General features: G+C 36.9%; 1 protein-coding gene across 1 annotated transcript; it reads right to left on the bottom strand.

Moving 5' to 3' along the window:
- Nucleotides 1–4,550: 4,550 nt before the first annotated feature.
- LOC147532090 (DNA repair protein RadA-like protein) lies at nt 4,551–15,925 on the bottom strand. The gene is made up of 16 exons (XM_086646937.1): nt 15,500–15,925; nt 14,817–15,356; nt 14,378–14,433; nt 13,460–13,518; nt 13,220–13,291; nt 11,916–11,999; nt 11,708–11,815; nt 11,367–11,429; nt 10,673–10,753; nt 9,238–9,303; nt 7,275–7,430; nt 6,944–7,021; nt 6,344–6,382; nt 5,626–5,708; nt 5,445–5,517; nt 4,551–4,904 (listed from the first exon to the last, which is right to left on the bottom strand). The coding sequence occupies exons 1-16, from the start codon at nt 15,520–15,522 to the stop codon at nt 4,734–4,736; spliced, it is 1,752 nt and encodes a 583-aa protein (XP_086503063.1). The 5' UTR covers nt 15,523–15,925; the 3' UTR covers nt 4,551–4,733.
- Nucleotides 15,926–17,254: the final 1,329 nt, after the last annotated feature.

The following is a 17,254-nucleotide window of genomic DNA, read 5'->3' as shown; positions in this document are numbered from 1 at the left end:
GAAAATCGCATTCCCATAACGCGATTCCTGATAATCAGATCATTCAGTTTGATGTTTGGGTTGACTAGGAATGAAAATTCGATTCCTGCCAGATTTCTAATTTAGTGTTTGGTTTGTATTTGATAGGAATCGGAATGTAAATTTTTGTAAAAGTCTTATTATACCCTTAAACTACATAAATAAAACGTCAATTTTGTTATATATTTTAATCAGTATTATCTATTCAAATTTGTAGATAAGAAATAGTAACGTAATACACCAATTTAAGTAGTATTTAAAAAGTTATTTAAAATAAATAAAGGTCTCGGTTAAAAATGTCTCGTTTCAAACATTATGAAATCTATTAGAATGAAAAAAAAACTAGAGACAAGGAAAAAAACTAGAGTAAGAGCAGGGGCGGGCCCACATAGGGGCCCGTGGGGGCGCATGCCCCCACAACCTTAATGTGAGCCATTTATACTAATTGCATTAGTCTGTCTATTACATAATTATTTTCTTTGCTTTCCAGACAAAGTCCTTGGCTAGCTTAGATGATGAAAAGCTTAATAAAATTAGTCACCCCAAGGTCATGGGATCGAATCCCATATCCAACCATTGTTTTAGATTTTTACTATTTATCGTTAAATGAAAGATTTTATGTGTTTAAAATGATTGACTTATAAAAAAAATACCTTCAACCATGTTGAGCTTAATTTGGTTCTTGTTAATTCAATTTTGACCTCCTCAAAATGATCGACTTATTAAAATAATTTAGTAGAGATGATAAATTTTCCAACTAACCTCCATCATTTTAATCTTGTCGGATTTTTCTTTGACTTGTATTTTGGAAATCAAAGTTTTATTTTCTATGTGTTTGTCAGATTTGTCATAATAAAAATGTTATTAGAAAGAAAACTCTGTTTTCATTTTGTCTTCCATTACGATCACTTCATCTTCATCGTCTCCTCCATCGTTTTATCTTAATCTTCACCACCATCTCTTCATTTCCCTGTCTCTTTCTTTGTTTTATGTTTTAATATTTGTTAGGAATCTAGTTGGGGAAAGATCCCTCAACCATATTGGTGGGAAAATTAAAGATATAGCTTGTTATACGCCAATTTACCATGAAATATCTTAACTAAAACTAAAATTTTGTAGAGAATTTGCTTTTTGATTCTTACCTGATCGTATATTATAAGTTATTTCATTAACTTTAACTAAAAAGTGCCCCCACACATAAAGATTTCTGGCTTCGCCACTGAGTAAGAGCGAGAGTTACGTTCGAACTAGAGAGAGTTACGCTCAAGCGAGAGAATTGCTATGGTGGTGGTTAATTGTACGTTGTTAATTTCTTTTAGTTGTAATATTATGTGGAGGACGATTTTAATAATAGTCATTCCAATGTTTTATTAAGGATAATTTGGTCCATAAATATTAAAACAAAGCATTCCCGAGAATGTGAATCACAAACCCATCCCCCCTCCCGAGGTTTACTATTACCCCATTCCAGGAGGAATCTAATTCCTTTGGGAATAGTATTCCCTCTTGTATGCCCGGGAGCCAAACAGTAATCAAGATTGTGATTCCTATAAATCACATTCTATTCCAACATGATTCCCTTGCGCCAAACATGGCCCAAAAGGGTAAAGGGCTATCAACTGACAACTCTATCTGAACGAACCTTGATCGATCAAACCCTTAAGTTTTTTAACCAAACTAAATATAACTTGTCTTTTTTAATTTAAAAAACTTAAAATTTGGTCTTCAGCCAAATTTCCTGTTCGACAAACTTCCAAACTTTTCCTCACAAAATCTTAAATGCCCTTGTTATTTTAGAAGCCCCAAAAGCGCGACTTTGTTGATTAATAATGTGAGTTTAGTGAAGCTAGTACATTCCAAAAGCCAAAATAAAAAATAAATAACAAATAAACGATACAAACCACGAGTATTATAAATAGACTCGGTAATTGGAAATCCAACTAGTGGAGTTGGTCATAGCTTAGAGCATCTCCAATGCAACATTCAATCTTAAAAACTCAAAGTATCACGTGTGATTTTTAGAGTTTTTCTTAAAAACTCTCTCCAATGCAACATTTTATTTGGATCTCCAAGATGACGTGTCGAGGGTGGAATAGAGATATCTCAAGAAGAAACACAAGAAAATTGAGGATATCTATTTTCGCCACCTAGGAGTGAGAATCTCAATCGGAACTTGACACATAGGATGAATAGAGAATTTTTTTAAGTTTTGCATTGGAGATGCTCTTAAAGCATCTCTAGAGCGACACTCAAACTTTAAAACTAAGAGTGCCACATAGGATTTTCTTAGAGTTTGTATTTAAACCCCAATTCCGTTAGAGCATCTCCAGTGGGACACTCAAACTCTAAAACTTAGAGTGCCGCTTAAGATCTTTAAAGATTTTATTAAAAAACATTCTTCAGTGGGACACTCTATTTGACTCTCCATGATGATGCGGATCATTTAGTATAGAGACTCTTAAGAGAGATACTATAAAATTAGGGTGTCTTCTTGAGACTAAATTTAATAAAACCCTTTCTTTTAGCTTTTTTTCTCTATTGAATTTAAGTGTGGCATGTGTATTAAATAGATGTATTGTAGAGATCTCCGCTTGAGACAAAAAAAAGTGTAGAGTGTCTTTGTATTGACACTTACGAAAGATAATATTCATTGACACTTGGCAACTATGACTTTTAGAGTTTTTCTTAGAGTGTCACATTGGAGATGCTCTAATGCAAAACTCAACTTGAATCTCTAAAATGATGTGGCAAAATTTATTTTAGAGATCCTCAAGATGACACTCCAAATGTAGTGTGTCCTCTTAAGGATTTCTAAATGTGATGTAAGTAAATCAATTAATTTTTCATGTCAAGATAAGTTTTAGAGTTCCTCTTCATGGTTGCACTGGAGAAGACTTTCCTAATACAGTATCTCTAAATCGCCAAATAGGAAAGAAAATATTTAAAGATCCAATTTTTACATTTGAAGCTTAGGATTTTTAAAGTTCTTTTTTGGTATTGCATTAGAGATGCTCTTAGTTCCCAACTCCTCAATTGTTTGACATATGATTTTTAGAGTTTTTTTGAGTGTTATATTAGAGATGTTGTTATGCCAATCGGGGGTTAATGTGATCAATACGAGTAATCCACGACAAGCAAAAGGAATAACAAAGAACAATCAAGAACAAAACACAGAGATTTACGTGGTTCGGTTGGTGAGACCTACTCCATGGCGACAACGGCGCGATGATTTCCACTATGATAAGCAAACAAGTTTACACAAGAGACTCGTGAGATTGTGCTACTAATATCTCCTTAGGATTTAGTTTATATAGCTACTAAACCCTTAATCCCACCGCCTCACCGACTCTCTACAACCGACTCTCTCAACAACCGACATTATACACGGATAACACTCACCGACATAAGCCTAACTTCTGCATTCCAGTTCTGTCTCGGAGTCCAGCTCTGCCTCACAGCCCTGCTTCGCATACCAGCTCTATCTCAGCAATCAGCTCCGCTAACGGGTCCAACATTCTTGTAAACGAGTTGGCGGGTCGTAAACCGAGTTCGATATCAATCCATATTCGAGTCACTTCTAACAGATGCTCTTATTTTCCAACTCCTCAATTAGGCACCCATATTTTAACCAAGACGAAATTCCTCTTCTATTAGTTACCTTCAATTTGGAGTATATTATAGATGGGAAATAGAACATTTACTTAATCTCTGACATGTGATTAACTTCACTCAAAGACAGTTTTTTCAAAATTTGATTACGATCTGAATTGTTTTTTAACCGGATGAGTCAGCATATCAAAGATTAAATAAAAAATTTATGGACTTACAGTATTTCTGTATTTTAATTACAAAAATTTGTCTTTCCTAGTTCTCCCTTCGCAATTGATTACATTATTCTTAAGAAAAAAAGTAACAGATAAACGTCGTGCCACCTGGACATCTCTTGTCCGTCTCTATAGGACGACTACCGAAAGAGAATCCTGCGAGTGCAAGCATGTAAGTTCTAGATCCAAGTAGTAGTATCAGGGCCCTTAGCTATTGTTCTTGAGAAATGGCCCAGCCAAAGAAGTTTTTATGTGATCCCTATCCACCAAAATTTTCACTTCCGTGCGAATTCCATTACCAAACAGTAGAGCATGAACCCATTTCTAAACATTCTACTCAAATAACTTCTCATATAGCAAGTACACAGGTATAGCCTAGTTGGAGTACATCAAGCATCTTTAAAGAGATTTTAACCTAGTCTGACCCAGAAGCGGCAGCGCTGGTTTATCAGCCATGTCGGTGACCTGGCAGGGCTAATCTTCAACAACGCCACCCTGTTATTAGCCAACTGGTGGTTAGGGCACAAGCCGACCACGCCACACTAAGGTCCAATTTTCCTAGTTTGGCAAAAAAGCTGATCCCACTTGTAAGTTGTATCCCTTCAGTTCAACCGAGTTAAAACTCAAAAATACTTCACCCAACATTCAAAAATTTCATAAAACAAAAGCAGAGACCTAAAATTAAGATTTGCAGGCTACAATTTGCTCTTTTAACAAAACTATGAACTCTTCATTATCAGCTAAATTTTACTTACAAACAACACAATGTTTTAATCCCAAAATTAACAGAGTTTTGTGGTGGCAGAAGATGAGCCAACAAGTTCTTTTTGGCCCCTCTTTAAGAACAAAACTAGAGGGCACTTCAAAAAGAAGATATACAGCTAAACAAATTCAATCCCTTCGGAATACAGTGTGAATTACCTGCTTCAAATTCTTGCACCCCAAAATCACCATACCTTCCAATTCCAGAGCTGCAAGAGATTTCGCTGCTGATGCTGGAACTATACATTTTCTGTATCCCAATTTGGCAACAGCGTTTACCCTCTTCTCCATTCGAGAGACCTTTCAAAAGAAAACAAGTTGAATTAAAGACGAAGAGAAAGTCTAGATGGATAAGCAGGATGACAATAATAGAGAATTGACAAACCTTTCAAAAGAAAGGAAGTTGAATTCACTTAGCCTGACAGGAAATCCTAAATGATGTGAAGAATAATAATTGGTTTTCAAAGGTAGGATGACCCCACATGACAGCTCAAGAAAGCCTAGTTTAAGTCGCAAGGCTAGAGTTTACCAACGGGCCTTATGGCTTTTTCCCACATAGGTAGTGAAAAGAGTGGGAGTTTTTGGGGCTTTTATAGAGCCCCAACTCCCAACTCGAGTTCCTCAAGCATTGGCCAACCCCGTCGGCCCTGTTATGGCAGGGCCTTTTAGTGGGCCTGGCGCTTGGGCATGGTTGTCAGCTACGACCACGACACGACTCATGGGAAACACTAGAAAGCTCATGCGCATTATACTTAGTCCGACATTGCTCAGGAAGACATTTATTAGGACTCACAAATTGGGTCTAAAATCAACTTCATTAAGTAGTAAACAAAGACGTACCCCACGAAGCTCACCACCAAGGCCAACCTCTCCAATAAATGCAATGTCATTGGGAACAGGGAACTCCAAGTAACTGAAAGATGATGACAAAATAAAATAAAGTAACGCCTCGTGTAAGAAAAGTCGAACCTACTGCAATTTGCAAGTTTGATATACCATTACAAAATCTTAGAATACGTACCTGCTGCAAATTGCAGCTGCTATTGCAAGATCACCAGCCGTTTCTATCAACTTCACACCACTAACAACATTCACAAAAATTGCCTATACGAAAGAGAGATCATGAAATGATGGTAATGTCAGACAAGGTTTTTCAAGCACACAACAACCCATAAGTTCATATCAGCGATATGTAGTTTGTCATCAAAATACAAATTTAAAAGAGATCATAAAGCATTTGATTCCTAATTAACATTTCGAAAGTAAGCAGAAATTAAGAAACAACACCTTGGTGCAAGGAACATACAGTAATAAAATAAGACACTATGGACAATACAGATGAAAAAGGAGGATAATTGCGTAGCTGATGGTTGGCAAAGCCTTGTATCGAAGAAACGAAGAGTCGTAAAAAGAATCGAAAGAGTAGATGTAACTCTGTTGCTTAAAACAGATGCAGAATAAAGTAAGAACAGACGAGGGGGAATCCAACCTTCAACTACTAGACCAGTTAAAAACTTAAAATACTCTATCAAAATGGGTGGTAATAATAAAAATTAATCAGTGTTATCTACAGTCGAGTTCTGAAAAGTTGTTGTCACTTGGTATGATTGCATCAATGACTTTTGCTAAATTAAGCACCTTAACAACAGCCGAGATTTTGAAAAGTGGACCAAAATTAAAACGACATCAAATACCATACTGCTATAGCTAGTTCAGAAAATGAAGGCGGAGAATCTTACATTATCTTGAAGCTTTAGACCTGCTTGCTTCATAAGAACCTACACAGCCACACATGATAATAAAATTGAGAAATAGATAAAGACACCTGATATGTATGACGAGGAACAGAATTATTAAGTAGTGTAAATCCAACTCAAAACCAACTGGCTACGAGTAGAAAGGCCCTAAATATTGTTTTACTTCGCCATGAGACTTTCCCTAGTGGCCTAGTCCACATGAGACGATTCTCACACTCTTCCTCACAAGTGGCAATCGTATAGCTTAACATTTATCTTTTTGTTAGATGGAGTGCAGTGCGCCTTCAGCCTCTCACGTATGAACCTAGCTATGATGCCATATGAAGTTTGTATATGTCGGCCAAAACCAAATTGCTAGCGAACGGAATTTCCTATTGCCTTAGATATCATTTACTTGGTCATGAAACTTCCCTTTGTCCATATGGGACTATTCTTGCCGGGAAGAACTTGATACACTTAAAGAGGCCATTTTGAAACTAGAAACATGCAGGAAACATGATCACATTTAGAATGTAAACATACAAAAGACTAGAGTTATAGACTACTTCTCGAACAGTACATGAATCAAATGAAAATACTCACAGAAATTATCATGTCACATCTGCTCTGCTGAACCCCGTTGACATGCCTTGAAACTGGGGAGTCAGATAAACATAATGCCTGCACTTATAAGTTAAGAAGTCTTTCTAAATCATCAAGTTGCAATGATTAAAGAAAAAAAAACAGAATAATAGAAGACTAGAACTGAGCTTGGATATTGCCATTCTCGTTTCTCACTAAGGGTTCTGTAATGTCGAATCCGAAGAAGGGTGCTCTTTACCACGACGTTAGCCAGAATTACTACGGAACACTGATCATGGTTCACAATGCAGGCAAAGCGGAAGAAAGGCCAAGAGTGAATTAACAGAAAAACCTGAATTTCAATAAGGAATGTTCGAGAGCCATCGATTATCACAGCCACAGCAAGTCCAGCTAAAACCTCTGAATCAAAGTGCTGCTCACTTAAGAATATTTCACTTGGGTTTGAGACAGCTTGCAGACCAGATTGTGACATTTCAAATACTCCAAGCTGGCAAAAGGAAAAGATTCATCAACCACTGATGGCCAAGAGAAATCATTCATAGTCAAAAAAAATCACAAAATCAGCACATCAGATCCAATACACATTGGCATGGCTAAACTTGTAAATATTTCCTTTTATGATTCAATAGAACCTTGGAATAAAAGACCTATCTTAAATGAAAAAAAAAAGGTGCAACCTAATCACTACTTCAGCAACTTATCAAACTACTGCACACAGAGAAGCTCTAAAATAGGGTACTTGGATAACTAGGACCACAAAAAAATGTAACTCCCGAGCAGGGACATAGCCATATATGAGCCTAGGGTGGCCATGGTCACCCCTGACCTTGGCTTCCCTGTTTATAAATTGTTCCAAATTTGACCATGAACAATAATCATTAACCAAATGCATCCACTCTTTATTACTTATTTGATCTATTCACTATTATTATTATTCAGGAAACAACTATGGAGGTATTAAAAATAAAGATAATGATAGTCGACAACGATCTCCTAAAATAAAGATCATCCACACAATAATGCATTATGTTATTACAGAATCCAAAATATTTCACAGTTGCTTGAAATCTTATGGTGACAAATAGGCTAAACAATTTAGAATACGAGCCAACTTTTGATGTCCATACTACAAAATTCACCAGAACTGGTCATAGATGAATATCCTTTAATGACACTACATTATTACATGCACGTATGACCAGACATAAAAGCCAATGACTTAAATCTGTTCAGTCTAAAATGGTTGATTACGCCAGGCCACACCGGAGATTTCATTAATTTTAGCAATATTACGGCAAGGTTTGATGGTATGACTCAAGTTCTAGTGATTCCCAAAAATTGACTTTAAAAGCGTAAAACTCGAAAATAGTTCATAGTAGAACAAGTCATCCCAATCTAAGCAAGACTTTATAGTTGAACACTCGAAAGGTCTAAGCCATAGTGAACACTCGAAAAAAACCGCTTTATGATTTGGCCACTCCAAGAAATTATCTGGTTCCATCCCTGATCCCGAGTGGTATCCACCAATACCACGACGATGGAAGAACCAGAAGAAGCACACTCATGTAGTAGAAATCATTTCAAAATCAAGCTATTTCTAGTTGAAGATTTGAACTTCAATTACTGCTTGCCTGCGGGGTGCAACAGTTAGACCAGAGGCTAAGTGAACCTAACCAATTTGATCTCATGAATGGTGTGCTTTTTCCATTAAAGTAAAGTGGTACGATAAAAAGGTAAGTCACAAGATAATAAACATATCAAGGAAAATCACAAGATGAGAGAGATAACTATGGTGAAATTTCGCTGCCTGGGAACCAGCTTAGATATATGATATCTGAGGAAGTCGTACATTTGTTCCCAAGATTGTCAATGTGGAAAGCCTAGTAAGTGGCTATTTCGCTTGCATTACACCCTATAAATTTTCTAGTGATACTAAAGGAACTCAAGGTCATCCAAATAGCATAAGGCCTACAAGATGCATACACGTCCAAATCTGATTGGTTGGATCACTTGGGTCCTCTGTGCATGAGTTAATTGGGAACTCTCATAGAAAAGAAGAACACAATGACTATCAATTAAACGGTTGAATGAAAAACAGAGAACATCAAAGTAAGTGTGCGTATGCAACTTACAGCTTTACAATATAGTGACTGTATTTGGTATTCAAAAACAGTGTAAACCAGTAAAACTTAAGGCAATGCAATAGCTGAGGGTAGATCGTAACCCTTTGACTCCCTCGAGGGAGAAAATAACACGTATGCATATAAAAAAAATGAAAACAAGAAAGCTCTTACCTCATCCGTGGACCCAAAACGGTTCTTCACTGATCGAAGGAAACGATGAGAGGAGTACTTCTCCCCCTAATTGAGACACAAACATAAGGTTGGGATTAGCATACATTGCACTTACATACTTGTAATTCTAGTAAATGAAACCATGATATAGCACAACATAAATTGGGAGGAAGACGATGAATTGTAAGAGAAGTAAAAATTATACTCATATACTTTCAGTGACAGTTCAACTTTGTAGTGTGTTACACAAACTGAATGATGAATTCTTTTAGATGATTTACTCGTAGCTTCTTTAATATCTTTCCAAACACTAGTGCAGACATAACAATCAGATACTCTTACAACCTATAGACTATAGAGAACCACCTATGTTGGTGGTAGCAATAGCATTTTCAATTCTGTTACTTAGGGTATAAGAGAAAGATCAACCTTTTTTTTGAATAATTTGAATTAATAGTAGACGAAAAAGGAGGATATAACAAGAAACCGAAAAGCAAAAAAGCAACAGTCTAGACAATTTACATCAAAACGTCCTCCCACTTAGAGATGAAATCGAAACAGGACTTATTCCTAGCCCACGCTATTTGCCTACTCCAATGGAAGAGGATGACAAGGATATCCTCCACTTCTAAGCTAGAACGGCCAAGAGACTCTTTGAAAGTCTGATCATTCCTGTTCAACCAAATAGCCCACACTATAGCGAAGGGGATCAGAGACCAAAGGTCCCTCTTGATTCTATTCGCAAACAACCCATTCCATTGCTCCAAGGCCTGAGAATAGACCTTGGACTACACCAGTAACTACCACAAGAAGAAACGAAGAAAGACCAAAGGGGAGACGCGCTTGGGCAGTGCAGGAGCAAATGATTCACCGATCAACCTTTTTCTTTTTCGCTTTTTTCTCCTTTCACGCTTCCAGCCTACTACTTATCTTCGTTACTTATGTAATCATAATTTTAGATGCTTACATATCACAATTCTCAGTCAAGAGGCTAACGCCTAACAGTGAAAGGGATATTATCGCACTGTGTGACATTCAGATGACATCGTTTTTATTTATGTTGATGGTTAGGCTTCTACTGATACTTCTCACCTCTTGCTGCAAACCCAAGATTTTGCTGACTGTTATGATGAATCAATATCAAAATACCAGAGCATGAACTGATATTAAGTTATTGAAGGTAATACTCAAATGCAGAAAAAAGAACGATAGGAAATCATCCACTAGCTTGAGTTATTTTGTAAAATACTCTAGTTTATCCTCAACGCAATATATCAGAAGCATTATAGATCTAATAGACATAAGTAGATAACAACAAACATAAGATGTAACAAGGTGCCAATAGTGTATTCTCATATGAGCGAAGTGCATTCAACAATTGCTGATCAAGAAAAGGAAACATAAAGACAGATATAAGAAGTAACAAGGTACCAACTTCCATATATAGAACAACGTCAACAATGTGCTCCAAGACACGAGGTCCTGCTATATCTCCAGTTTTTGTCACGTGTCCTATCTGAACACAGAAACAAGAGCATGAGCTACACAAAGAGGATTCGATTCGAAAACAATTACATATTGATATATTAATGGTCTTTTTTACAAAGTTTTCTCCCAACATATCCAGTTAATCTATGGGAAATATTTGACAGCAAACTTCAGACTATAACAATATCACAATGATACTAAGATTATATGTCCAAGATGACACATTCAAACATAGATCCATAAACATATCCATTTGAGTCCGCATATTTCGATAAATAGATACTTCATCCAACATAAACGTGTGAGTTTTTCACTACTCAATGAGGTCAAAGAGTAGATTAACGTAAACCAGAAAACTAGACGCTCTGCATGAATATTTTTTCGAAAAATAGAACAAAGTCGAAGTCAAACTTTTCCCTTCGCCGGAGGACTAGGAAGGTTTCACCCTTTCAAGGAAGATAAACAGGTCAGAATAGCAAAATATGCATGAATATTTGTCCATTATTTTAATTGTCAGTTGCTTTGGAGGTCCCGTGAAGATCATACTTGGATCCAAACTTTTCCCTTCACACTGGGGAGCATTTTAGAAAGGAAAATTCTTCTGAGCAAAAATGATGCACAAGCATAAAGTGTCGTCTCACCAGAAGAACGGGGACATTTGTGCTTTTAGCATACCTCAGCAGAGCTGACGTGCACTCCTTAACCTGTTAATACGAATTCCAACAAGTGAATCGTTTAGAAGTAGCGGTAGCAAATTTATTGCAAAAGATTTCATTGCGTAGCTTGATGAAATACCTTATCCTTACAAGTGTTTAACTTTCACATATGCACGTGAATTAGGGTAGTAGACAGCCTTAAGGCCAAAAAATGGTCTGGCATATATCTAGAATTAAAGCCAATAGTGATGGATTTAGCTAAGGTAGTAAGCATCACCAGCTTGGCTTTTGAAAATATATGCAGGGAGGGAGTTTGAAATATAAACCTGCATGAGACCTCCAGCACTGCCTGTAACTCCTTTCAAATATACTGTCTGAATGGAATCAATAATAAGAGCCCGAGGAGAAAGGTGTTGAACTTTTTCCAGTATGTCCTGAGACAAAAATTTCAATCATTTTCAGGGTGTAATTTAATATCGCGTCTAATAGTTTAAGTAAAATATAGATGTAACCAAAAGTTCCAAAAGAATCCACCTCAATATCAGTGCTAGAGTATAAGAACAGTTCTTCAGTTCCAATTCTCATTCGGTCAGCTCTGTTGCCAATTTGCTCAACACTCTATCAGAAAAGTACTATATTATTGAAAGTGATTACATAATCAATTAAGAGTAGTTTTTTCTGAGTGAAACGTACAACTTCAAGTTATACTTTGAAAGAGATTCTTCTGAAATGATAACTGACATACATTTATTATTTCCATGGATAACATGTTATATTCAACTGAAACTAACAAATTCTTCAACATTTAAGGATATCTATGAACGTCGTTCTTAGCAAAGCAACCCAGCCATTTTTTTTTTTGAAAAGTTTGAATTAATATTAAGGGGAAAAGAATGTACAAAAGAATTGGTTGTATCACAAATGAAGATGTTACTTCATGATAGCCTCCCAATTAGAAATAACGTCTAAGTATGACAGACACTTCGCCCAACTCATGTTTCTACTCCAATGGAAGAGAAGACCAAGGACGTCCTCCACTTCGACCACTAGTTTCCTAGGAGAATCATTGAAAATGCCTAAGTTCCTAGCCAGCCAAATGGACCAACATATTGCTACAGGGATCATCGCCCACATTTCCCTCCTAAGCTTCCTGTGTGGTAATTTCCTCCATTGGATTAGCAAATTGGGAAGCGAAGAAGGAGAGCACCACTGTACTCCCGCTGCCTGGATAAAGAAAGCCCAAATCCTTCTAGCCTCCTCACAGTGAATAAATAGGTGACTAATAGACTCCCCACTCGATTTGCATCTCGCGCACCAATTGGTAACAAATGCTTTATAGCACTTTAGACAACGTTCTGTTTTGAAGATGAAATTTTAGCACTAAGCCAAAGTGATAGCCTCCAAGGGGCCTGCTGTAAAGTCAGGCTGAGGGAGCTACCTTTGAACACTTTAACCATTCTGAAAAACATTATCTGTTCATTTTGAATCTCTGGTGACCATAGGACCTACCTACGAGGACCTTGATAGGTTCAATATCATTTATGAACGTCCCGGCAATGTTTTAAGAAAAGGTTCAAGGCATGCACCTCGAGGTGAGGCGGTCATCTCATGCCTCGAGGTATACGTAATTGAACCCGAGAACAAAACGTGTGTATCTAAAGTCACCTGTTATTTTTGACTTGTTTGACAACATAAAAACATTAGTATTTTTGTTTATTAAACACTTGAGACTTTATATAAACGATGATATGCGAAACATTGTCACTTCAACTGCAATCTATGAAGCATACACACTTTGTATAAGGAAAGCAAAGGTGAACTAGCTGAGGGAAATTAACCTCTTCGCCTGAAACGTATACAACTGGAGCTGGTCTACCAAAATCACCCTCTTCCGCTATCATCGCAGCCATCTTGATGTTCAGAAGCAAAAGTGTTAAGCATAAAATTATTAAAAGAATCGAGATACTCATCATTCAAGACTGCACATGAAGCTTTTGATTTCATAAGCGAAACACAAAAGGATGATAAACGGGAACCGACAAATCTACACATCCCTACTTAAATTATAAATTATCTACCTGCAACACTAGTGTACTCTTCCCAACACCAGGATCACCACCAACTAATACCAGGCAACCTACAAAACCATCCATAGGTGAACAAAGCTAAAATTAATTGAAAAAAAAAAGGTAAAGCTCATGTAGAATTAATTAATTAAAGCTCATGTAGAGTTGACAAGAAAATTATCCGACACACCATGACTACGTAACAGGGCCAATTGGTGTCTTAACTGAAAGAGCTAGAAAGACATTTCCCCATCAACTCCATATTTTTAGGGCAACAAATTAGGTGATTAACTCCATCTCTATTAAGGGCATCAACCACCTCAGTCGTATCCAACCCTACGGCCACAGAAACTAGATGCAGAACAATGCCATAGCTGACCTCCTTGGCTGCCCGACCATCATCACCATTTTATTCCAAAAAATTTCCTCCTTACCTATCTTGAGCCATATTTTCTATCAAAGCATATCTCCAGGTCAATCAATTTTACATCCATCAACATCTTTCTTTAATAACCATCAGGTTGCCATAAGGTAGGACTCAGCACACGTAGTTAGTACTCATGCATGTCAAAATCATCTGAATCAACTCCTATAATATTTCCACTTAGGTCACGGTCACATGCTGTAACTCATTTTTAGTTTTATATGTTATAACCTACTGAAATTGACGACTCCCATATAAATGCACGCCATGCAAATAGCATTCATGGAGACATCACCGAGAACTTTGTTTATGACCCTTAATCTCAAAATAAAAGTTTGACGTTATAAATCCAGAATAGGTTTTATAATTGTGAGTCTACGGGTCAGAGTTTTTCATAACTCAACTATACTAGGAAAAATGAAGGAGAATATAAGATAATGCAGGATATCTTGTTTAGTTGTTTATGTAGTTACAACGAGCTTATGAATGTATGAAAATGCAAAAACCTGGTACAAGACCACCACCAAGTACACGAGCAACTTCGGCTCCAAAGAGTCCAGATCTGCAACAAAATCATTACAAAACACACCAATATAAGAAAAAATTATCTGATGTATTATTTTCATATCAGGCCCGAAAAAAACAAATACTCCGAGAGAGAAACAACATGTGCATAAGTGTTATTCCTAAAAATTGCACCTCAGAAGGCGAGCTTAAAGCAGCACGCTCATACGTTTAGTGTGATGGAGTATGGACAACCATTAAGCAATTGCTCATGGGCACCAGCTTGCAGATAAGTTACAGAGAAATTATATTCGAGAACTTAGGCAGAGATGTGAAACTACACTCTGAACCTATTAAGTTTTGTATAGAAGTTAATAGAACTAAACTTGGACAAATGAATTTAGTTGTAAGTTTCCCGCGACAAAAAAATGAAGAGCTTACAGTGGAATTCTCCATGTTAACTGATTTATCCCCTTATTCACATCTGTCAATCTCTGTGGCACTACCTCCCCAGTTTTCTGTGGCAACCATGATCTCCTCGTCTTGTCCTCTGCAACCTCAGTTTCTGAAAACTGTGTAAATGTACCCACAGCATCACAAGATTTACAACTCCCCCACCACTGAGAACTAGAGTTTCCACAACTTGAACATACCCAAGAAATTCTACTCTTCCCCTTCTTCTTCTTCAACACAACCTCCTGCGGTTTTGAACCAAACCCAGACCTAATCTCTCGATTCTCAACTTTCCGTGGCGAGTACGAATCTTTTCCCTTAGAATAACAGGTTGACCTGTACCTAGAACTTCCAAACCCACTAGGTTCTTCTTCTACTTCTTCCCTTGACTTATTAACTGAACTAACAGAACTCTCTGGAGATAAATCATCAAAAACTGAACCAAAACTAGATGAACTTACACGTCTATCATCACCATTACTCAAATCCACTTCATTATTCTCCGAATCGCCAACTGCTCTTGTCTCCCTTGACTTATTAACTGAACTAACAGAACTCTCTGGAGATAAATCATCAAAAACTAAACCAAAACTAGATGAACTTACACGTCTATCATCACCATTACTCAAATCCACTTCATTATTCTCCGAATCGCCAACTGCTCTTGATACAAGCTTATCTGAGGTAGGATCATAACTTGTCCAAACTCTAGGGTTTCCAGTTTTTAAAGTAGATTCATAATCATCAGAAAGTGAGTTTGATTCTGAGAAATAGCGAGGGGGGAATGAATGAATGGTTCTTCGATCGGAATAAAGGTAAAAGTTTGACAAACTGTAAGTTTTCTGGGATTGATTAAAAGGAATGAAAGTTAGGTTTGAGATTAAAGCAGTTTTGGTTAGATTGAGAAGCTCTCTTTGGTGATAAAGTGTTCGAAGAGTTCGCATTTCTGAGAGTTGCATCAGAAGATGAAAGGAAACTGAAATGGCTTTGGTTTTGGAGCTAGGGTTTTAGTTTGTTTTCGAGGTTATTTTTTGTTTTTTTTTTTTTTCTTTTACTTTTCGGTTGAAGAAGAACAAAGGCCCGCCAAGTTTGAAACCGACGACACTTTGCTCATATTGGGGGTTTTGTAACCTTTTCCAATCTTATTTTAATTTATTTTAGAGTTTTATTCGAAGGGTTTTTAGTTTTTTTTTTGGATTCATAAATCAGGGTTGTGTTCAATTACAACTTGGAAAAGGAAAAAAAATAGAGAAATATTTATTCTGAGTAATATTTACCTCTAGAAACATTTATCCACAAACATTTTCATTTTTTCTTTCGTTTGTTTTGATAAAGAAAAATAATTGTTTTTCTAATTTTTTAGGTATAAGTATTTTTTTTCTTTTTCTTTTTAAGAACAAAACATTTTTCATTCTCAATTTGTATATACACTAATTGTTTGTTTTCATATTTTTATCTATTTTGTTGGAGGCATTCCAGTCGCGATTCAGCGAAGCCTTCAAGATTAGTGATACTGTCGAAACCATAGACAATATAATCCAATAAAAACTTATAGCCGATGATATGATAGAACTTTTTGAACACGGTAGAAATGAGTTATACCATCTTATACTATAATTTGCAATCACATATTGTCGTTGTGAGAAGGACAAATGTCTAATCTCAAGCACCAATTTGATGGATAGAGCACATGAACCAGGTGCAGTTGTCAACAAGCCATTGGATCACATCTCTCTTTTCTCTCTCTATCTATATCTTTTTCTCTCCAACTTAGGTTCCAAATCTCAATCAAGTTGGACAAGGAAAGATATTTGTTTTTTGTCATGGTCCTAATCCAATTTTTTTAGAGAGAGAAAGAAAGATAAAATCATGAAGATGAACCTTCAACTCTACACTTCGAAGATAAAAATCATTTTTTTCTCTCTCTCTCTACTCTTGCTAATATACCTATGTGTTGATTCAATAACAAAAAAACCTACCTATGTGTTAGAGAGAGAAAAAAAGGAGTATGGAGAAAGCAACGGTAAAGGTAGAGAGAGAATTATTAGTTTTCACCGGAGAAGAAAGGTTTACTATGGTATTAGATGGGTAACTGTGGACGGGTAGAAAGTCACACGGTTAGAGAGATCGATAGATGGGCACCAGCAACTAGGCTTCGGGCCTTCAAGTAGACGGGTAGACGGGTTGACGGGCAGAAGGTCGGTTCTGGTAGTCGGTTAGATAGGTAGGCCAACGTCAGAGAAAGAAACAGCTACTGTCGGACTAACGTCAGGGCAGAAAACGGGTACCAGTAGCCTGTAAACCTGCACAAGAGAAACACAACCGTGAAGTCCAAGGGGGCACCGGAGATGGTGTCGGCCAAGGACCCTCCGACGGTCAAGTCAGTAACTTAGTTCGATGTAATAAAGTGAACAAACCGAAGATAG

This window comes from Eschscholzia californica, unplaced genomic scaffold, assembly GCF_041429995.1.
Source record: "Eschscholzia californica isolate CP2 unplaced genomic scaffold, dmEscCali1.0.p SCAF_6, whole genome shotgun sequence".
Classification (NCBI taxonomy): domain Eukaryota; kingdom Viridiplantae; phylum Streptophyta; class Magnoliopsida; order Ranunculales; family Papaveraceae; genus Eschscholzia; species Eschscholzia californica.
The sequence above is the reverse complement of the archived record's forward strand: the minus strand, read 5'-3'. Positions and strand labels throughout refer to the sequence as shown.

Excerpts from the sequence above, each read along its gene's own strand:
- LOC147532090 (XM_086646937.1), bottom strand. The coding sequence starts at position 15,522 with ATGATCCTACCTCAGATAAGCTT. Across the intron at positions 9,304-10,672 it reads ACGTTGTTCTATATATGGAA|GGGGAGAAGTACTCCTCTCA; the intron begins GTTGGTACCTTG and ends TGTCTCAATTAG. Across the intron at positions 7,022-7,274 it reads CATTCCTTATTGAAATTCAG|GCATTATGTTTATCTGACTC; the intron begins GTTTTTCTGTTA and ends TTATAAGTGCAG.